This window comes from Schistocerca cancellata, chromosome 8 (assembly GCF_023864275.1).
Source record: "Schistocerca cancellata isolate TAMUIC-IGC-003103 chromosome 8, iqSchCanc2.1, whole genome shotgun sequence".
Taxonomy (NCBI): Eukaryota; Metazoa; Arthropoda; class Insecta; order Orthoptera; family Acrididae; genus Schistocerca; species Schistocerca cancellata.
In genome coordinates, this window is record NC_064633.1 from 414,043,740 (window position 1) to 414,068,240 (window position 24,501).

The 24,501-nt window shown below is 37.0% G+C and overlaps 1 protein-coding gene across 2 annotated transcripts in view; it reads left to right on the top strand.

Moving 5' to 3' along the window:
* The window catches only part of LOC126095301 (ubinuclein-2), a 381,847-nt gene that overhangs the window by 126,313 nt on the left and 231,033 nt on the right, over positions 1-24,501 (top strand). For both annotated transcript variants that reach the window (XM_049910091.1, XM_049910092.1), the window contains 2 exons: positions 16,882-17,022; positions 19,883-19,972. In XM_049910091.1, coding sequence (XP_049766048.1) covers positions 16,882-17,022; positions 19,883-19,972 — 231 coding nt within the window. The remainder of the gene's footprint in view (positions 1-16,881; positions 17,023-19,882; positions 19,973-24,501) is intronic.

Consider the following 24,501-nt stretch of genomic DNA (forward strand, 5'->3'; position numbering starts at 1 on the left):
CTCCTGTGTCTGACACAATTTGCATTGCAAATAGAGATTTGTTAAGACGCAGAAAGTAGAGGATCAAGTAGGTAAAAAGAAGAGGGCTTATAGAAATCCTTGGGCAACAGAAGATATATTGATTTTTAATTGACGGAAAGAGAAAATACAAAAATGAAGTAAGTGAAGCAGGCAAAAAGGAATACAAACGTCTCAAAAATGAGATTGACAGGAAGTGCAAAATGGCTAAGCAGGGATGGCTAGAGCACAAATGTAAGGATGTAGAGGCTTATCTCACTAGGGGTAAGATAGATAATGCCTACAGGAAAATTAAAGAGACCTTTGGAGAAAAGAGAATCACATGCATGAATCTCAAGAGCTCAGATGGAAACCCAGTTCTAAGCAAAGAAGGGAAAGCAGAAAGGTGGAAGAGGTATATAGAGGGTCTGTACAAGGGTGATGTTCTCGAGGACAATATTATGGAAATAGAAGAGGATGTATATGAAGATAAAATGGGAGATACGATACTGCATGAAGAATTTGACAGCACTGAAAGACCTAAGTCGAAGCAAGGCCCCGGCAGTAGACAACATTCCATTATAACTACAGATAGCCTTGGGAGAGCCGGCCCTGACAAAACTACCATCTGGTGAGCAAGATGTATGAGACAGGCGAAATACCCTCAGACTTCAAGAAGAATATAATAATTCCTAATCCCAAAGAAAGCAGGTGTTGACAGATGTGAAAATTACCGAACAATCAGTTTAATAAGCCACAGCTGCAAAATATTAACACGAATTCTTTACATACGAATGGAAAAACTAGTAGAAGCCGACCTCGGGGAAGATCAGTTTGAATTCCGTAGAAATATTGGAACAAGTGAGGCAATTCTGACCTTACGACTTACCTTAGAAGAAAGATTAAGGAAAGGCAAACGTACGTTTCTAGCATTTGTAGACTTAGAGAAAGCTTTTGACAATGTTGATTGGAATACTCTCTTTCAAATTCTGAAGGTGGCACGGGTAAAATACAGGGAGCAAAAGGATATTTACAATTTGTACAGAAACCAGATGGCCGTTATAAGAGTCGAAGGACATGAAAGGAAAGCAGTTGTTGGGAAGGGAGTGAGACAGGGTTGTAGCCTGTCCCCGATGTTATTCAATCTGTATATTGAGCAAGCAATAAAGGAAACAAAAGAAAAACTTGGAGTAGGAATTAAAACCCATGGAGAAGAAATAAAAACTTTGAGGTTCGCCGATGACATTGTAATTCTGTCAGAGACAGCAAAGGATCTGGAAGAGCAGCTGAACGGAATGGACAGTGTCTTGAAAGGAGGATATAAGATGAACATCAACAAAAGCGAAACGAGGATAATGGAATGTAATAGAAATGAATCGGGTCACGCTGAGGGAATTAGATTAGGAAATGAGACACTTAAAGTAATAAAGGAGTTTTGCTATTTGGGGAGCAAAATAACTGATGATGGTCGAAGTAGAGAGGATATAAAATGTAGACTGGCAATGGCAAGGAGAGCGTTTCTGAAGAAGAGAAATTTGTTAACGTCGAGTATAGATTTAAGTGTCAGGAAGTCGTTTCTGAAAGTATTCATATGGAGTGTAGACATGTATGGAAGTGAAACATGGACGATAAATAGTTTGGACAAGAAGAGAATAGAAGCTTTCGAATTGTGGTGCTACAGAATAATGCTGAAGATTAGATGGGTAGATCACATAACTAATCAGGAGGTATTGAATAGATTTGGGGAGAAGAGGAGTTTGTGGCACAACTTGACTAGAAGAAGGGACTGGTTGGTAGGACAAGTTCTGGGGCATCAAGGGGTCACCAGTTTAGTATTGGGGAGCAGTGTGGAGGATGCAAATCGTAGAGGGAGGCCAAGAGATGAATACACTAAGCAGTTTCAGAAGGATGTAGGTTGCAGTAGGTACGGGGAGATGATGGAGCTTGCACAGGATTTAGTAGCATGGAGAGCTGTATCAAACCAGTTTGTGGATTGAAGACCACAACAACAACAACAACAACAACAAGACGCTTCAGCATTTCTGGTGTTTACTCCTTCCAGTTGAATTTAGTATCAAGCTGTAATCCCAAGAATTTAACACTGTCCTCCTTCTGTCTGCTTGCATCGTATGTTAGGCATATACTCGTGTGACACCCCTTACAAATTCTGAACTGCATGTAGAGTGTTTTTTTAAAGTTAAGTGGGAGAGAATTGGCTAGGAACCAGTGATTCATGTCCACAAAAAATTTATTAGCTGATCTTACGAAGACTACACATCATTTGCTATTTATTGCAATGTTTGTATCGTTGGCAAACAAAGCATACTTGGCGTCTGGTAATGTTACTGATGAAAGGTCATTGATATACACAAGAAAAAGTAAGGGCCCTAAGATGTAATTAGTTCCCAGTTGGATGATGCCTGATAGCTTAATACATGTCTCTTTCCTAATAACACCCTTTGTTTCCTGCCAGAGATACGATTTGAACCATTTTGCAGCATTTCCTGTTACACTATAATGTTCTAATTTACTCGAAAAGATATTGTGATTTACACAGTCAAATGCCTTTGACAGATCACATAATATACCAGTTGCCTGCAATTTTTTTTCTAATGAATTAAGTACATTTTCACTGTTAGTGTAGATATCCTTCTCAATATCGGAACCCTTTAGAAATCCGAACTGTGACTTTGACAGTATGTTGTTTGTGATAAGATGGTTATAAAGCCGATTGTACATTACCTTTTCAAAAATTTTTGAGAATGCTAGCAAAAGTGAAATTGGATGGAAATTTGATGCTATTCCTTTATCTCCCTTCTTAAACAGTGGCTTAAGTTCAGCATATTTAAATCATTCAGGAAATATTCCACTGATAAATGACTGGTTACACAGGTAGCTTAATATGTTACTTAACTTAGAATCACATTCTTTAATTAACTTCGTTGATATTTCGTCATCCCACTAGATGTTTTCGATTTTAAAGATTTTATGATGGACATTACTTCTGCTGGGGTAATGCAACGAGACTTACTATTACGTGGAGAAGACAGTGAAATTTTGCTGGGGTGAAAACTTTCAACACTGAAAAGAGATAATTTGATTTAAACAAAAAGCCTCAAAAAATTGGTTGTTGTTCTTGTGTTCCATAGACATAAAAAAACATGAGATCATGGGGGTGTTTCTTACTGATCACATTGGCCTCCACCACCCAGAGAATTACTTTGAGACAAATGCAAATGTTTACTGCTAGAACAGTTTCCAAAACATTACACTTTAGCAATTAGTTCTGCAGTGACACTTGTATAGTTCAGTTGATTTCTTATACGTATCTTAGTTCGGTGTAGCTCGGAGTAATTTGCTTCCTGCTGCTGCTGCTGCTGCTGCAGTAGTTGTTGCCTCGCTCCATTTCATCTGCTAACTGGTTCAAGTTACGTGAATTCCATGAAATAATTCAGGAACCAAGTCATTTTTACAGTGCTCTATTTATGACAAGGTGCACCATTTCTTCTTAGTGGGAGCCCACTCCACATAACAGGCTACATAGTCACAATACGGTATTGCAACAATTACATTTTTGCACAGACATGTGACGCAGTGGTTGCATCTCAAAACTGTCTCCAACTGTCTCCCCTTGAGTCTTGTGCTCCTCCTATTTTATGCGTTTGTTAACAATCAAGTCAACAAAACTACAGTGCAAATTTATTAAATTAACAATTAAAAGTTTAACATTTTTATGAATAACTATAATACCTCCTTTTATTACTAGGCTATTTACTATTTAGCTCTACAGGGCCTTTATACTGAAATGGTTCTCCACACCACCTAGTATTGTCTTTCTATGTGTGTAACTGTTTGTTCACTGTTGTGGGTAAATACATACAGCGTACGTAGGGCGGTGTGTGAAACTGATAGCGATTACACTCTTCCGCTGTTGTAGAAATCTGCTCCAGATGCTGCAGATACCGTGTTGAGCTGAAAGTGGTAACCAAAGTACGGAGAAATATTCTTCGGGGCTCTGTTGCATAGCAATCAGATTGCTTTCAGTTCTGAGAAATGTCCAGTTACTATTGTGGATTTGAATGATCCATGAAGTGACTTCTTTTTTGAAGAAAACGTCGAACTATTTCACTAGAACTGAACGCTCCCGTCGGAACTGTTCTCAGCTGGTGTTTATTAGTAGATCACAATAGCAGTATATCGCTGGATGTATAATAAGACGTACCTTCTTGAAATGAACAATATTTTATTGTTCTATTAACTGATTTCCTTCCATATGCACTTATATTTTACAATGTGAATCAAAAACTCGCAATGGCGTCGATTTTTTACATCACAAGAATGGCTCTCCTCTCCTAAAATTACTCTTAACCAGAACAAAACAAAAAACTATATCCTAAGACTAATTATGTGAGCGCTGACCGCCACAGAGTAATAAACAATAACTTTGTCTCTCTCTCGCACTGTCACAGCAAGTTACGCTGCATGATACATCATATATGCCCCTCTTGTGGATGAACGTTTTTGGGCAAAAACAAACACGAGCGTTCACACAACACTATATCGGTGATTGTTTATGACGCTGTATTAAAGTCCACTAGAGTATTAATGTCCACTGTATTTCTTATGATATTTTGGTATTAGTGAATGACTATCTAAATGTAAACTATAGATTTGGGTGCATATACTGCTGACAAAGGCTGTGCTGAATTCCTGATGCAGCATATATGCATAGCTTACATGCTTGCTTTTTTCATTTGTCGAGGATGGCATGAGATGTGATCAGAAACCTTTTTTATCATCACTCAAAGCTTCTGTCACTTGCCTTGGGATGTCTCAAACGGATAATCTAGCCATTCGGCCAAGCCCTACAAAGGAAAACTAAGGAAAACCTCGGGGTAGATTTACCATCCTCGTATTTCTCATTTGCAAAGATAATTAATTGAATTACAATGGAAAATAAAAAAAATATTTACAATATGGATTTTTTTGTTGTTGAATGAATTTAAACACTGTTCACAAAAGGAACACAACACTGTTAATCTTCTGTGTCTTGAGGTGAACCGTCGACGCATTGGTTTATGTCCATCTACGATTCCCTTCTATCAGTCATCTCCGGGTAACTGATTGAATTCTATTCCCATTTCACCGTCTCCTCGTGGGTATTATGGTTTTCCGCATATGGTTAACATGAAAATAAGAGTCAGTGTAAGTTCCGTGGAAAAGGTGTTTGATCTATGCTGAGCTGAAATAGAATCTAATCTAAAGTTCTTTCTAATTCTCTGTCCTGAAGTCGAAATATTCGGAAGTTGTAAGGCGTTCTTCATTTCTACCAACAACCCTAGAATGCACTATACACAAATCCAACTGGAGCTGCCGTGTCAACTTATGCTCGTCATCTTTCAGATGGACTTTAACACTTGTTGATGTGCTTGTAACTGAAAGGCATTCGCTCAGTTGGTAACTTCGCGAGCAACAGTTGATATAACATAATTTACATACACAGGTATGTTACAACAATAGTGCAATTCTAAAGACAATGTTCATCACAAAAGAGTGAAACAAAGTGATATGCGTCCTTTTAAAACTGAGAACGGGTTACCCCTTCCGAACAGCATGACTTCAGCTCAGCGAGTAAAAAGGCAAATACAAACATACATTGAGATTGTTAAATTGACATAAGAAAAAATATCTTGCCATAGACCAGATTCATTTGAGTCAATAACCCATGGTCATTATGCATTGTGAAACCTGATTGAAGTTACTATCAACTAAATAAAAAAAATTTTAAAAGAAGTCATTCATACTGTAGCTAAATTCTCTGCATACTGAAAAGAAAACTTATCTTTACAGTGGAAAACAAATACATAATGTCTGCATATCTCTCGTACATTATGCCTGAAAAGAAAAACTAACTACTAAATTGCAACAAACAAAAAACTATCCTAAGTATGATTCATAGGTTTAATGAAAATTTTCTAATCAATATTATTTGATAAGAATAGTATTTTCAATCTTCAGTCATCATGAAATTGCTTTAACAAGTGATGAGGATACATTCCTTTCACCTTTCCATTCTTCACATCCTTCAAAACATAAGTTCCTGGATGGGGTATTTTGGTAATCACAAATGGTCCTTGATACAATAATTGCTATTTTGTGTTCTTCCTCTGTATAAGTGAAGCCTTAGGATGAGTTTTTACTAAAACTTGGTCTTTCACTTTATATGTTTTTATTTTTCCAAGTCGATTGTCAAAATATATTTTCCTTTTTCTTGCCTTGTCCATTGTATTAAGTAAGGATTGTCGTACTTTATTTTGTAGGTCTATTTTGTTAATAGCTACTTTAGGAATTGGTCGAATCCAGTCATTTTGTTCCTGTTTTCCAAACATCAGTTCGTATTGGGTGTATTCTGTCGTAGTATGTGGCATATTGTTTATAATTTCCTGAAAATCGTGAAGATAATCGATCCATTTGGGTTGCTGGTTGTGGCAATATGTTCTCATGAACCGGTTTAATTCACGAAAAATTCGTTCCACGGGATTCGCCGAAGGGTGGTACACTGATGTTAGAATTTGTTTTATACCACAACTGGCTAATGTTTGCCTCCAATGAAATCCAGTGAACATTGACCCATTGTCAGAAAGAATAGCCTCTGGTTTGCCAACCTTGGCTATGGATGCAGCAGTAGCTGATTTAAATGGATAAAGTTTGACATACTTAGTAAATATATCAAGAAAAGCTACAATATATTTGCATCCTCCCTTTGATGATGGTAGAGGACCACAGACGTCGACCGAAATGATTGGCAGCGGTTTAGTGGGTATAATAGGATGTAGGAAATCTTTCACACAAAAATTTCCTGGTTTGGTTAGCTGACAAATTTTACATTCCCTTAACTGTCTGTGCACTTTCCTGCGAATGTTTGGGAAGTAGCAATATGCTTGAATCTTCCGAGCACACTTTAATACTCCAAAATGTCCCCAAGTGATGTGCGTGTGCAAAATTAAGTCATTCTCATTCTTCTCGGGAATACACACCTTCCAATTATCTGAATCAAGATGCCCTTTGAAAAATAAGACGTCGTCCTCAACTTTGTACAGTCTCTTCAGATCATTGTTTCCAGGCTTTAATAAAGTTTCCTTTATTGAATGCCAATGAGGATCTTCATTCTGAAGTTTTTCCATGTTCTTACACATGTCAAGATAATGTTTCCTACATATTCTATCAGTCATTATAAGAACATTAAATTCGGACGGAGTGTCCGTGATGTTGATAGTTGACAAATCTCCATCTGGCATTCTAGACAGTGCATCAGCGATGAAATTATCCTGTCTGCTTAGGTATTTAATTTCAAATTGAAACTCTTGGAGTGAGAGCGTCCATCTTGCTAATCTTGGATGTAATAATTTACATGTTTGCAAAAAACTTAACGCTTTGTGGTCACAGTATACTGTTGTCTTTGCTCCATATAAGTAATAGTAAAATTTCTTAAATGACCAGACTACGGCCAATGCTTCCCTTTCGGTAGTCATATATGTTCTTTCACAAGCAGTTAAGAGTCGGCTAGCAAAGGCTATTGGACAGAAAGTTGATTTTCTGTCTATCATCTTTACTTGGAAGAGGCATGAACCTATTCCAATTTCCGAAGCATCTGCCATTAAACCGAATTCTTGGCTCATATCTGGATGATATAATATTTGTGAATTGACTAAGGCATGTTTTATTGCTTCAAATGCATTCTGACATTGTTGCGTCCACACTCATGGAGTATTTTTGCGCAACTAGCTGTACAACGGTTCTGCATTAATAGAGTGGTCGTGAATGAAACGCCTGAAGAAAGAGACAACTCCGAGGAAGCCCTTTAACTGCCTTTTTGTTGTTGGAAGTGGAAAGTTTTTGATTGCCTTTAGTTTCTCGGAGTCCGGTAAGATGCCTTTTCCATTTATAAGATGACCCAAAAATTTGATTTTATCTCGAGCAAAGTGGGACTTTTGCAGATTTGCGGTTATGCCTGCTTCCTTGAAACGTTCTAACACTCTTCTCAATAAATCTACATGCTCCTCCCATGTGGTCGTAGCTATGAGCATGTCGTTCACAAACAAAGTTAAATTGCTTCGAAGTGCAGGTCCCAATGCATAATCTAGAGCATTTATAAAAACTCCTGAGCTCACGTTTAGCCCGAAAGGTAAAACCTTAAATTGATAGCTTCTACCTGCATGTACAAATGCGGTGTCATTTTTTGATGGTTCGTCTAGAGCCACCTGCCAAAATGAACTTCTCAAATCAATATTTGTTAAGTATTTCATCCCCTCGAACTTTTGAATTAGCTCATCGATATTTTCCGGATGAGTTCGCACGGGCACGATAATCTTATTTATCTGCCGTGCGTCTAGCACGAGACAACATGAAGCGGACTACAGTATGGACTCGTCGAAGGTTCGATCAGATCCCATTCAAGCATCTGGTGGATTTCCGCATCAACTGCCTTTCGTTGGTGCCACGGTACTGGATAAAAAATACGGCAGAAAACTTGGTGTGGTATCACATCTAAATGGCATGTGTATCCCTTGATTACACCAAGTCTTTCTTGAAAGACTTCATGATATTCCTGTAGAAGATCATATAATTGCTTTCTTTGGTGTTGTTGCAAATATTCTGGTTCTTGTAACTTTTCATATACCATAACTTCAGGGTTTAAAACTGGTTGCAAGTAATTAATTTGGTAATACCATACAGGTTTGCTATGTATCCACTTTATTTGCAGCTTTCGTCCCTGACAATACTTTCCATGGGTCCTATATTCCCTGAGAAGATTCACTTGATGTTTCTGATCCATTATTGTAAAACTGGCACGGCCTAGAGAAAAATCGATATGCCAATTTCTCTCTCTAAATTCATCTATACCCAGGATACAGTCCTCAACCAATTTTTCTATTACAAGGAACGTGCAATTTATAGCTACATTTCCTATATTTAACTGGAGTTGAGTCTGCACTTTAACCTGAGAAGACTTATGACCAGTAGGACCTACAATTCTACAACATTGAACAGGAAAAATCGGTGGATTTGCTTTCTGAAGTATTCTTTGAAATAACTTCCCAGAAACGACATTTACTGCTGCTCCTGTATCTAAAGTAACTTGCACAGTAATGCCTTCAATTGCCGCCTGAATTTTCGCAACAGGTTCAGTGATATGTTCCTCTTGACAAGGCATCATATCCTGCTGAAGTTCTTATATTAATAATTTGCCATCATTGTACCGAAAGAAATTGACGCTTGAATTTTCGCCCCTGAAAACATCCTCGACTGCACCGTCGGGGCTTCTGACAGTTGAGTTTAGTTTGACGATTGTCCATTATTAGTAGATGTCTGCTCCGTTACGTCGGTTATTATTGGTGGTTGATTTCTCCATTCATTTGCATTATCATTTGGTATCCAACCTGAAGTTTGTGGTTGGTTGTGATATTCTTGGGTTGGTTGCTGATATCGGCGTTTTTGCTGATAATTCCCTTCTTGATAGTATCCTTTCCTCTTCTTATTATTCTTCCTCCATTTCCGTTTATATGTTTGTTCACATTGTTGGTCATGATTACACTGGTCGGGATTTTCGTTACCAAATTTCACGTTTTTCTGGAAATAATTCACCTGTGGGTTTGGTGAGTTGTGTGCAAAAGGTTTGTTTCCATACTGTTTGTTGTTGCTATTGTATTTGTTAGGTTGGTAACTTGGCTGGTTATAGCGCACACGAGATTCTTCGAACAGAATGTCTATTGAATCCAATGTGGCTAGAAAATCTTCCACATTTTGTTCAGGCACATGCAGAAGTTTTTCCTTAACTTTAAGTGGTGGAAGTTTGCCCTTTAATATTCGAGTGATATCTTGCGTCGGGATTGTTTCATTCCAGTATTTACTTTTATTTATATACTACTCGAAATACTTTCTTAAAGATCCATTTTTGAAAGAAAAAGGTTGTGGGTCAAAAACTTCCTTACGTAGTCTTTCTTGTACTCCCTTATTCCAGTATTTGTGCAAGAAAGCGCGTTCAAATTGGTCATAATCTTGACACCAATCGGATGCTTCTGACGCCCACATCGATCCATGTCCATGTATGAATCCTGCAACGTACATAATTTTTTGTCGCTCAGTCCACATTCGCGGCAATATCCCTTTAAATTGCTTGATAAATACCACGGGATTGATAGACTTCCTTTCGGGAATAAATATCTGGAATTGACGTTATTTAAGCATTTTTTCTTCATTCATGGTCACAGGTGTATTCTGGTGGCTACTTCGCGGCGAATGATAATCTCGATAATTTGTTTCTGGTTGATTACGTAAATATGCACCAATACATGGATATTGTTGCATGGATTCGGTTTCACTGGTTTCATCAGGAATAATGTCTGCCTTTGATAAACTGCAAGTAGTATGTGCCCCTCTAGTATTAACTAGACCTTGCTGGCATGCTTTTAATGTATTTTCTATCTTTGCTTTCCAAGCAGGAAATTCATCTCCTATATTCTCCTTAATCTCTTTAACTTCTGCCTTAAGTTGTTCTTGTGCAGCTTCGTTGTTAACTTGCATGTTAGAAACTGTTTCTTTCAAGGTTTTGTCAACATAATTTCGCACTGTTATTGTTCTTATGTTCATTGAAAAGTTTCTCTATGTGTTTCTCGTCTTCGAGACTTAGAGTGTCTATCCTCCGAGTAAGCTCAATGACAGCTTGCTCGTTATCGTGCTTAATTGTATTCACGTCTTGCGCAATAGTGTTCTGTACGTGAATAACTTCCTGCACTTGATGATTTAGTGTATCTTGACGACATAAGATGTCTTTGTATTTGTTTGTTAATTCCTGATACTGTTGTTCTTGTGTAACTATGAGTTGTGCCTGACTGGTAATCAAGTGACTGCTTTGTTTCCAAACTCTGGAATTTTTCAGTAATCTTATCTTTTATTTCTTTTAGTTTATTAGATTGCTCCTGAGCCAAATTAAATTGCGCACTCTCCAATACTTGGAATCTACGATTCATGTCTTTGCAAATGTGGATTGTGCCGTTGCAAGATTAGATTGCGATGTTTCCAATGCCTTAATCCCTTGTGTTATGACAGTCAAACTTGACATCAGCTGGGATAACAAATCGGTATTCTCAGCAATTGGTGATTGCACTGGGCTTAATGAGGATTGTACCAACACAATTTTCGGTACAGTCATTTCGTTTTCGCACGCGTCTGTGTCAGAGATGAAATTCATGTTGTTTGTTGGTTGCTGCATATTTCTCTGGACTTCTTTCGACATATGAATGTCGGAACTAGCAACCGTTTGTGTTGACGGCGTGAGTGCATTAATTATTGCTGGTTGCTCAGCCGTAATCGACATATCGCTAACTACGGCGGTATTAAATTCTGTGGCACTAGTTGACGATGCATTCACACTATTTAATTCATTTTGAGGCATTGTGATGCGTGCTTGCTTATTGGCTTTGAACATAGATCTAGTTATCACCATGTAAATGAGCAATTGACAGTTTCTCCTCTAAATAAGTCCTACAAAAGTGACTATTGAACTTTTACACACGCAAAAAACATTAATGTCCTAATGCTGTCAATGTACACTTCACAATGTGACACAAACACAGTACATAGATAACACACAAAATATTGTCTTACTATATCTACTGAAATACAGGAATTCTAGTAAAAGTAATATAGCAACACTATTTATACTTAGAAAATTAATAGATGAAAGGTCACTAAATGCACAAATGCTCAAGAAAGCTAGTAATTCAAATGTTCTTGCCTTTTTGAAGTTTCTGCTGGGACGGCGTACTCGTTCTCTTCACAAGATACTCCCGCATGTTCAGTTAGCATGAAACATACACAGGACCATAATGTAGTTACTCTATAAAACTAGACATATATACACACAATGAAACATTAATTACAAAATTACTAACATGGTTATATTTCATGTTCACTATGAGTGTTGTATCAGGATCGTGTCCTGTCTAACGGTAGACATTTATAATGACTCCACTTATTACTAGGCTATTTACTATTTAGCTCTACCTTTATACTGAAATAGTTCTCCACACCACCTAGTATTGTCTTTCTATGTGTGTGAGTAACTGTTTGTTCACTGTTGTGGGTAAATACATGCAGCGTACACAGGGCGGTGTGTGAAACTGATAGCGATTACACTCTTCCGCTGTTGTAGAAATCTGCTCCAGATGCCGCAGATACCGTGTTGAGCTGAAAGTGGTAACCAAAGTACGGAGAAATATTCTTCAGGGCTCTGTTGCATAGCAATCAGATTGCTTTCAGTTCTGAGAAATGTCCAGTTACTATTGTGGATTTGAATGATCCATGAAGTGACTTCTTTTCCGAAGAAAACATCGAACTATTTCACTAGAACTGAACGCTCCCGTCGGAACTGTTCTCAGCTGGTGTTTATTAGTAGATCACAATAGCAGTATATCGCTGGGTGTATAATAAGACGTACCTTCTTGAAATGAACAATATTTTATTGTTCTATTAACTGATTTCCTTCCATATGCACTTATATTTCACAATGTGAATCAAAAATTCGCAATGGCGTCGATTTTTTACATCACAAGAATGGCTCTCCTCTCCTAAAATTACTCTTAACCAGAACAAAACAAAAAACTATATCCTAAGACTAATTATGTGAGCACTGACCGCCACAGAGTAATAAACAATATCTTTGTCTCTCTCTCGCACTGTCACAGCAAGTTACGCTGCATGATCCACAAAACCGTGCTTATTTTATGCCGAAACTGCCGTATACAGTAGAAAAGACTTTTACATAGGATATAAATCGCATTATATAAAATACTGAACGATAGCAATGCTAACCTAAATTGTCTTAATTATGGTTTCATTTGTAAATGCAAAATATTGCGAACATATATTGGACAAGCATGACCTACTAGTTAACAAATGGAATAATAAATTTTATGAGATTTAATGTATTAGGCGAAATCACTTATAAGATACCATTGGAATTACAGAACTTTCAAAACAGGAATGTAAAACAAAAGGGTTGTTTTATTTCAGTAGTGAGGGTTGAATTCGTATTATGGAAGTCACTTGAAATGTCTGGTCTGAGGTATTGCATGGCAGTGCCAGGATCCACAGTGCTCAGTAAGATCGGGGCCACCTAAAGAGCATCCAGACAAGGCCACGCTACCATTCACAGATGAGACATTGTCAGTAGCCATGAATGTGACTGCGGATTAGCAGAGCAGACGGTGGAGATCATCATCCATCAGTTATCGAAGAGACATCATTCTGGAAAATGGAGTGGTGCTCTGAAAGTTACAATTAAAGCTGTTAATTGGATATTGATAGATTTGTGAATGTGTTCACATAATAAATTATTTGAATGAACTTTTTGTTGAATTTATCATTTTAAGTTTTCTGTGTAAAATTTGTGATCTGTAATGTGTTTCTTCTTGTGTAAAATTGAAAACTGGTAATTTGTAACTTGTAAATTTCAGCTTGCCTCATGACAAATAATTGACATTCTGGGCTAATATTAAAACACAAGGGAAAAATTTTAGTAGTGTATAGTGGTTGGTTAAGTCAAGATTCCATCACACTATTTATCGAGAACTGTGTCCTATTGCTGACTGTGTTAAGATGTGGTAGCATGCCATTAAGAACGTTCAATTTCTGTAACCAGTCTGGTTGTTTAGTTTGAATATTTTGACTTTGGGGAAACGGCAGTCTGCAGCTTCAGCACACGAAACTTTACAACCTGCGAGTGGCTGTCCCATGGCATCACATTGTGTCTTCGGCTGTTATTTACAACACCTGGGCAATTAAAAACATGTTTGCTAGCGGGTACCTTCCCCCAGGTGCACAGCTTTGTACATTGGTTCCGAGCTTCATCCAACCCTCGATGACAACAAATTGCATTTGTGCTCAAATGTGAGCTCTTTAAACAAAATTTAGAAATTTCAGTGCCACCATATCCTCAAATGTTCGGCCATAGAGGTGAGTTTGACAGTAGTGCTGGAAAGTGAGTTACGAACTTCAGAAAAAGTGACCCATTGTACTTTCATAGAATCAAGATTAGCACAGGTCTAAAAAATACTACTCTGTATTATGGAATTTAGTTTATATCACAGCTGACTGCAAAGTTGTATCAAAAATGATTACTGTATTGTAACAGCAAACATGCTTTCCAAGGTACTCATGTTAAGGTAGCTCGAAATGTATCTTTAGTCAAATAATGTATCTTTGGATAAATGTATACAAAAAACCACTGATTCGACGGGCACTTGACTTGGGTGCCTTTTATGGTGTTTGATAGTGCTCATTTTCTGGTTCTTGAGTGCCGTTGGTTGGAATAAAAGGAATTACAAACAGGCGACCAAGTCAGCTCTCATTTGTGGTAGAATGGAACTTGTAGGAGAAAACCCAAATGCTCTGGAGTCCAAGAAATATATTGACCCACTTATGTTACTTCACCATGGATCATCAAAGTGTCATTAACTGACAATGATTTAGGAGGTTACCACCCATTCCATTAATGGATTTCACCATTCAAAAGGGAACAATATTTTGTTCAATTGTTATTCTACTGTTGTAATTATGACTACCTCAACACAGTCTTCGTTGCATATCCACAGATAGTTTTTGAATTAAGAAGCCACTTTCAGCATTTGCCAAGTTACCATGGTGAATAGTCCCCGCTAGCTGATTTTGGTGAAATAGCTGCTTTACATCATGGACTGCCTACGTACACACATTTTAGTTACTGCCAATACTTTTTTACCTATCTTTTTGTGCAACATGACTTGGTCTATTGTGGCCAATGTAACATGTGTAGAACAAAATTTACGAAGATTTAATCACTCTAAAAGAAAGAAAGAAAGAAAGAAACTGCACTATCACAGGTGCCATTATGTCTGCAGTCCACACACGATAGATCTGTCACACACCACTAACTTCTGCTAGATGTGTTATCCCTTGCCTCAAGAACAAACAGCTATCTTCCTAAGAAGATAGAACGTCATTCGTTGTTCCTCATTGACTGTCATGAGCTGGATGTAGTTAATACTATTTTGAAGATCCAACATGTTCATTAGGACAATCCTTACATTTGTTATCTCTTTCTTAATAGTTTTTACGTTTACTCATTCTTTTTATATTTCAACTCACATTTAACACTATTTAAGAATTTTAAAAAAGGCCTTCACATTGCCTCTGCCAGTCATCAGATGTTCTGAAATATGACTTATATGGGCACAAGAAATAAGACATAGCATTGTGCCACACTTCAACATTAAATCTATCAAATACATTGATATGTGAGATATTGTGAAGTTGTGGAATTATTTAATCTGCTCCAGAACAAGGAGTAGACCATACTGGACTTTGGGATAAAACTAATAGCTACACTAAAATAAAACGGGAAGCTAGCATTGGTCCACTTATCATAGTATACCACCACCCAGAAAAAAAATCTTATTTCTGTGCGTCCTACAGGGATTTGAAGAATATCCGACACATTTAGGGACAATCAAGGATATTTTTGACAGTCTCATATTACAAAAGATGCACAATCTGAAAATAAGAATATAGCATATGATAAGAGGCCATATGTAAATATTCATCCTGACTACTTTTGAAGTCTAAAGTGCAATTCAAAGTGTGGTTATATGAACCCTTTGAGATCGACATAGGACTGTGAAAAGTTATGTCAGTGAGAATGGTATCCAGGGAAGACATAAGATATTAAAAAAAGATTGCCCTGTTCAAAATATTGAAGATTGGGGAAAAAAAGGATAGACTGTACATTGATTGTCCTGAATTTGTTAATGATGTAGTCCAGGTGACAGCAGGTATAGTTGTGCTGATTCCTTAAATTTAGTGTGTGCATCTGCAGCAAAGCACATATTGCCACAGATACACAGGACTGAAGACATTTCTCTGTAGGGAAGAACTACACATAAATTGAATCTGTAGCTGCACAGTCACTCTTTGCTGGGCTATTGATGTACCATTATTAGTTACGCTGTATCTTTGCAAATTTATTAAAGAATGTTCTGGATTCCATGATTTATCCAGGCTGAAATTGCTATTAAGATTTTTGAGAAGCAAGTCTTCACTGCTTCCTTCAGCACAGAGTCCCACGATGATGATATCAGCTCTAGAATTTATATGTTTTCATACCACATAGTGAGCTTTGTCAATGTGCTGCCCTGCCACACCTGACTTATTGCTATGTAAGAGTTGGGTGTACTTTTGAGGTTCTCTGCATCTTTCATGAATGTCAGCCCACTCGCAGAGGATACGGCTGAAAAGTATACAGCCTAAATGTCAGGAGAAAATGTAACGTTTCTGTGGTTGCACACTTGAAATTTAATGGAGTGTTCATTGCTCCAAAAATTTTTGAAGATGAATATACAGTTCTGCTAATTAAAATGCTAAAGAAAGTAGCACTGCAGTCTGTTTTGCAGATATCGTGTGTTACTAGAACCAGGAAAATGGACATGGCATTCCGTGCCACGTGAGATGTGAATAGGACACTGCTTATGTGTAAATACCAAAATTCAGCAAAAGTACAATGATTTCAAGACAGTATATCTGTAAGTTCCCAACTGCTTGATGTTGTTCAAAAATTATTTATTTGTTGAATCTGGATGTGAAAGCAGAAATAATTGTGTGTGTGTGCGCGTATGTGATGTTTTACTCTTCCAGTCATAAAGAGACGAAGTAATTCACCGAGACCATTTCCAATACCACATTTTTGTTTGTTCTAACAGTACAGTATGTTAGTCATAAAATAAAGGTAGCTAGAGATTATTTTTCTTACTGTTTAATATATAGTGAGACATGTTTTTGCAAATGTTTCAGTATGATGAAGTTGTTCCCGAGGAGATGACAACTGCACATGGTGGCTTCTATATTAATTGTGGTCCTCTAGAATTTAAAGAAGTATCTGATCAGTCTGATGTTGAAGAGTCAAAAGACATTAAAAATAAGAAAAGGGTTAAGGTAAGAGCATGTATAAAGGTAGTGATTGTAGTGCATGTGGGCATGTGTGTGTCTGTGTTCACATGCGTATTTCTCTTCATTTAACTATGTTGTCATTTGCTGTTTCATAACAAATATGTGGAATTTTTGTTGCTGAAGTTCAGCTTTCTCCTGTGCATGAGCCAGTCTCTGTGTAAGAAACAGTTGTTTGAGGAATTGGCTAGTGGCTTATTTGTGTGCTTATCAGGTGATGTGGAATATTTACAGGAGTATGTTACTGCAGAGTCAGTATTTGACATTGTGCATATAATTCGATGCTATGTTCCTTTGAACATGCATGGAAGTTTCCTAATAAATTATGTAACTGTTGTACCATATTTGCTTTGTTTGAAGGCATTTCATGATTTACATAAGTCATTGTATAGTGCATTGCAAGGTTGCTGGTACATAATTTGTGATCCACTTTTTGTTACCGTTCAGGACAGTGTGGGATATAAATATCTCCATGTATATTCCAATCTGTTTTATGCTATTCTGGTGCCCTTAAGTAGGATATAAGATTAATCCTTTAGAATTGCTTTATTGTTAATCTGCAATATTGTTTCTTTACCAGAAAGTATTTCCTGGGAGGAAAAAAGTGTTACTTCCTTTCCAAAGGTTACCAAACAAGATCGTCCAATGTCTTCATAACACTCTCATACTCAGTGAACCAGTCAGATACAACCCTAGGATCATGCCTCTGAATTTTTACAATTGTCTTCTTTAATCTGATGGGGCGGGGAACTCAAACATTATTCAACAGCAGTTCACCCAAGATATCTAGACAGTCCTCTCTGCCACCCATTGCTGCTCTACACTTTTACAGAATTTGTCCCAGTAAATGTTCATTAGCAATATGCCCTCCCTGAAAATGATTGTTGTTCTTTTCTCTGCTAATAATTTAACAATATGATACCTGGATACAGGGTGTTTCAAAAAGGTCTTTACAACTTTGAAAGTTCGTATTAATTCATAGTACCTACAGAGGTGATAGTAATATCAATTTGTAGGGAAATATATCAGGTTTTGTCTCGCATAGTGTGTTAGTGCGGATTCGCACTGTAAGGAGTGCTAGCAGCAGTTGCGTTAAAGATGGGTGCCTTCACTGGACCCCAGCATGCTAGCTGTGTGCTTTGGATTGTAAATCAAAGTCGGTGACAACAGTTCAGCGTAATTTCCATGCCAATTGCGCTATAGGTCCTCCTAGTAACCTACAGCTTATGAGTGGCATAAATGTTTTGTAGAAACAGAGTGCTCGGTAAGACATGGGCAATCATCAGGTCGTCCCAGCACATCTGACAATGTTGTTGAGCGAGTGAGACAACACTATGTCAGCAGCTCTATGAAATTGGCCTGGCAAGTCCCACATTAAACTGTCTGGTATGTGTGAGAAACCGTTTGCATTTGAAACTGTACAGATTGATCATCATACAAGCAACAAAAGACAATGATAAAATTGCTCCCAAGAACTTCTGTGCGGATACGTTAAATCGATTACATAAGGATGAACATTTTGTGGACAAAATCACTTCTGATGAGTCGACTTTTCACTTAAGTGGCAAGGTTAACATACATAACTGTAGGATTTGTAGCAGTGAAAATCCACATCAAACATTGCAACATGTTCATGATAGCCCTAAACTGAATGTTTTTTGTCATTGAGCAAGAACAAAGAAACACCCCCTTTTTTTTCGTGAAAGAACAGTCCATGGGACAGTGTACCTGGATATTTAACAACAATTTTTGACACCATAGATCGATGAGGATGACCATGAACGAAATGTTTACTCCATGCAAGATGGCGCACCACCCCACTACCTGGCTGACGTCTGGTATTTTCTCAGTGACCGCTTTCCAGGTCAGTGGATTGATGTGCCAGTTGCATGGCCCCCATATAAAATGGGGATTCATCAAGGATATTGTGTTTGTACCTCCTATGCCAGCTTGTCTACCTGAACTTACAGCAAGAATTTACACTGCCACTGAGCAAGTTGCACCTGTAATGCTACAGCGAGTTTGGGAAGAAATTGACTTATGATGGGATGTGAGTAGGATATCCCACAGAAGCAACATACATCATCTTTAGTTTAAGGTAAAAAAAAAAAAGTTTCCCTACAAAATAACACACACCATCTTTAGTTTAAGGTAAAAAAAAAAATGTTTTCCTATAAAATAACACTAAACCCAACTCTGTCTTCTTTCGATAAATAAGAATTTTTAAAGTTATAAAGTACTCTTTGAAACACCCTGTATTTTCTCAACATGTCTGAGTTAAGTTGCATACCTTTAACGCTGTACACTAATGGTACTGATTTTTACTACTAGTGCACATTATCTTGCATTTATCCACATTCTTTATACCAAGTGGATATATACTTTGTCTTTCTGAATTTCTTTGTTGTTACTGAAAGATTTTACTTTCCACAAAATATCATCACTGATCTTGCAACACCATTGCCATGCATGTTTTGAATGTATTGTGCAGCCTTTCTTTAATCACTCATTATGTTATGATACTAAATTTTCTGACTAAGCACTCGCCCAATAAGAAAATCTACAAGTTGTACCGGTCAAAAGGTGCATAGATCAGTCTTACATATGTGAAGATGTTCTGAAGTGAAGATATTCTGAAACATGATGCTGGTATCTGATCACTCCTTTGACACTTTTTTTTGACATGAAATATATTTGATATGCTGATGCCTGTTGCACAATATCAGCATACAATGTTTGATAAAACTTTACAACAGTTAGGAAATTATGAAAATAATGTAGTGATAATTTTAATTGCATATTTTTGCGTAACCAAAACATCATTTTGATTTTTTGTCATCACTTTCAGAGGGTACTTGCTTTGCCTGATGATGTAGGTAGTGAAGAAGATACTGAAAGTGACGCTGTAAAAGCTCCGAGTCTTGTGTCTCCATTAAAGGTAATGTAAAGCTTTACTGTGTTATATGCATACCCAGAACAGCATATGAACTACATTCACTACAATTAATGTGGAACAATGCAGGCAAGATATTTTTGCAGTATATTGTTAGATTTTTGCACCTTCAACAGCATTCTAATTCACTACCCCCTCTTGGTATCATTTAAAATGGATTTCAAGCAAATGGGCACTAGGACACAAATATTGCAACCTTCGTGGTCCGTACTAACAATAACCACTATTGTTTGAAAATGGAGCAAAATTCACCATTCTGCTGTGTGTGTACGATGATGTTGGTATTACTCATGTTATTTTTAATGTCCGGTACATATCGTGTAAGTCTACAGGGTGAAAAGTATTTAAACTGATAAATTCTGGGAGGTTGTAGGGGACATAAAAACAATTTTTTTTTCCCCTAATGTCATTTTTTCCTATGAGAAGTATTTAAATCGATGGAGGGCGTATTACGCTCTTCAGTTGTAAGCAACTGCTGTCCACCAGTGTAATAGTGCATTGTCTCTGTTTGCTAATGGAGCGATACACCTGGAGTGAGTACACTGATATGGTTGGTGTGTACTACGTAGCGCACCACTCTGTTGTCTCAGTGTTACCTGCTGCTTATGTCATGTGAATCTAAACGTTCTCAAATTGTGTATTACTTGATCCATAAATTTGTAGGAATTTGGCCATAACTAAGTTTTCTCCTGCTTGTATTTCATTTGTTAACCATTCAGCAATCTTCAGATCAAGCTGTCAGATACCTGCAGACAGTCTAGCTATGACTAAATTCCTGCAGTTTAGTGGCTGTGTCTGTTATGTTCATAATGGAGAGAGTGAAAAATTGTCAAATATCGTTCTCCTCTTTATAGTTCAAAGAACGAGCAACACCAAGGTCTTACAATATGCAAGATGCATTCTTGGACTGGGTTTACACGAGATCTCAAATTAATATCACGTTAAGAGCATTTTGTGTTCAGTGCAGCAATGAATCCATAAAGAAGCTCAAAAGATAGAAATATGCAGTAACTTTTTCCTTATAACAGTTAGATGTAGCTGCATTATCTGTCACTCATTTTCTTTCAGGTGAAGAACCAGTATGTTGTCCATTTAAATTTTAGTGAAAGAGAAGGGTCTCTCTTAAGCTATCTTATGACAGATGTTACTTCTACATTTGATGTGGATGTATGAAGCCTTGGCTTCCCAAGAAGCCTACATGGATTTTCCACACTGATCTGTTCAGTTAGTTGTCAAAATAAGACATAACTACCCCTGTAGTCTGATCTCTATGAAATTATCACAGAATATATATTCACACATATGATGGGTGAGGCAAATGTCAGGCAACAAGGACCTTGCGAAAAATGAATGAGTGATGTGATTTGCTTAGTAATTCATGTTCTGTGTGGTAATCACCTGACATCATCCAATGTACCAAACAGGACTTAGTATAACAACTTAAATGTATCTTTGTCTTATGAGATACGGTTTAATGGTTTTTTTCACAATAATCTTCTGTGGTAATGAAGGAATATGGAAACAACATAAGTTCCATGAAATTTAAAATTTATTAGATCAACAAATTTAATTCACATCATTGTGGTTATTAAGTAACACTGAGGAAAAAAACTTGTTAAAAAGAAAAATGTGTGAAGGGCATGGATACAGTCTTAAGTCGATCAGATATTTGAACAGTAGTGATGGGTCAGGGTAATGATGGAATTCTTGAAAGCAAGTTTTTTAGCTCCTCTGTTGTAGCTTACCAATCACTTATTCTTGGCCTGACTCATCAGCTTCCAGACAAAATGTATTTAGAGTAATTGTTTGTTTTGTTTCTAAGTAACTAAAAATACCATCCGAAATTCATAGTGTTTGTAATGCTGCAGACTGAAACAGAAGCCACATCCTACAGCAACTGACAGCTCTCTGGATTATGAATGTCTTGATACACAAATTACCTGTTGAGGACATATCTTGGCTGTATCCTGTCTTCAGCCTCATTTGAATGAGCTTTGTTTTTCAGACCTTGGAGGACTGAACAATTGAAAAAGTCTTATACAAAATCAAAATCTAAGAAACTGAATCCACTGCCAAATTCATTTTTGATATCATTGAGCATCTGACCGTCAGTTTAAATTTGCATTTACAATTTATTTCTTGAAACATACCTCTTCTTGAAAGAACTTCATGATATCAATGATTCTCATTATCTTCACTAGGAGAAAACAAAAAGGAGAGTGTGACTATTTGTCAAAGACTGGTATTGAATGATCTTTTATACTGGGAAAGGAACAAGTGGGTACAAATAAGAAAGGGGGAGGAGGGGGAATCAACGAAAACCCTCCTATGAGCATTGTGTAGGTTTCTGTTTGAATAATGTTATTTGGAAAATAATACATATTACCATGAACAAAATTTATTTTGTCATTCTAAAACGCCGGAAAGTACAATGAAGAGCTCTGAAATAAATTAAGTGCAGATACATGCTAAGAAACTATGAGCCACAAGTGGGAATGAGAGGCAACAAAACAGGTAATAGAATGTAAACGAAGTGTATTTTGGTAATAAATTATTCCCAGCACTTTACATTTTGTTAAGGAACAGCTACAAATGTAGACTACACAGTGATGTGTGTGCACCTAACAACAAACTCCAATCACACACCAGGCTTATGTGAAAGATGTCAATACCAAATTTAATCTATTAATAAATAGATTACTATTATTCTTTAGCATCTACTTTCCATGTAAAGCAATAACATTTGGAACCAACGAGAAGAAAACCTGGATTTCCAAAGTAGTGAAAATACTAATGCAAGGAAAAGGAAATATATTGTTTGAAATGTTAGGACCAGCAGAGAAGTAGGACTGAGTACATATTACTAGAAATACTGTGCTGTCCTAAGGAAAATGGGTAAAATTTAAAAAAAAAGATCTAAAATCAACAGTTCAGATGATATAATTAAATCTATGTGGTAAATAGTTAAAAGAAAACCAGAAAACAAGGCAAGGAATGGAAGGACTTTCTTATTAAAGCAAACAAGCAAATATATGTGATATTGTCAAGGGAAGTGACATATTTTAATATCACTTCGTGAAATAGCTCAGAAGATTGGCATATACAATTCTAGCAATAAAGTAATAGAAACTATGCAAAAAGCACTTCCACATTCAGAAAGGTGAATTTAAATCATCTTATGCGCTTTCAAAGTAATTGAGAATGTAATGCACTTTCACAACCAAAAGCTCATGGAGTCAGCAATGCGTCAAGTGAAGTATTGAAATCCTGTACTTCGCATGTACCCAGTCGATCCAAACAGTTTTGAGGCTAGTTTCGTAAAAAATAAATAAATGTTAACATGTTGGTTGTAATACTTCAGGAATTCTGCATACCGCCCACCCCCCCACCCTCTCCCACTTGAGTTCACACACAGCATCCTTATAACCATGTGAAACTGGCAGAAAAGCCCCTCATTGCGATGTTGTTCCTCCCATGCGTCATATTTGCTTGAATGACAGTTAGGGCATCAAGGTATTGACCCTTCATATGAATTTCTGCACTTTTTGTTTTGTGGTTGGTTCGTATTGATAACACTTTAATCGCCCATGTTTTTTGCCAGAAAATAATTGTCCGCTTTTTGCATTTCAATCAGGTTGCCACTGGCGTCTGCACGTTACTGTTTTTGTTCAAGATTCAAAGTGTACAGGACAAACTTTCAATACACTTTTCTGTTCTTGAAAACATTCTGTAGAAAGTCTTGAACACTTGATTTAGAGATGTTGCTCCATTGTAGTTTGTGACACGTCGACATTGACACACTATGGTTGCACTTCCACTAAACACTGCCAACTCACAGCCGACTGGTCAAATGTATATCTGTTGTTTACAGTTGTTAGTTCAAGCTGTCATCATAATTTCTGCACTTAAGTTGCTTGTACATCAGGAGTAAAAACCATCTTGGAAGTTCTTGGATAAACATTGTATATAATGTGTTCAGCCACACATACAGTACAATACATCACTATTGTAGGGGATATTTCTAGACTGAAATATGCTGTTGTCGGCCATTTTTACTATAAAAGTAATGACACAGATGTTAATAATTGCTGACCAGTCCCATTACTTACCTCCTCCTCAAAGGCAGTGGGAAAAATAATATATCCAAGAACCATAAAAACATCTCTCACAATAAAGTACTTAGTTTTGAAGTGGGCTCTTCAAAGAACGTGCAATTTTTTAATTCACTGTTTATACAAAATTTAAATGACAAAATATTACCAGCTTGTATTTGTTCACAACAGTCCCCTAGAGAAGCTAGAGTATTATGGTATAAGATACCTTTGTAATCGCAGGTTTTCATACTGTGTGACTAAAAGAATGTGGTGTTTTCATTAATAAACTTAGGGAATGTATACAATGAAACAGTATGGGAATTAATCACTATAGGTGTACCATAGAGATCAATAGTGGGTTTGCTCTCTTTCTTGTTGTTGTACTTGAATGATCTTCCTTTATATGTCCAAGAAGCGGAA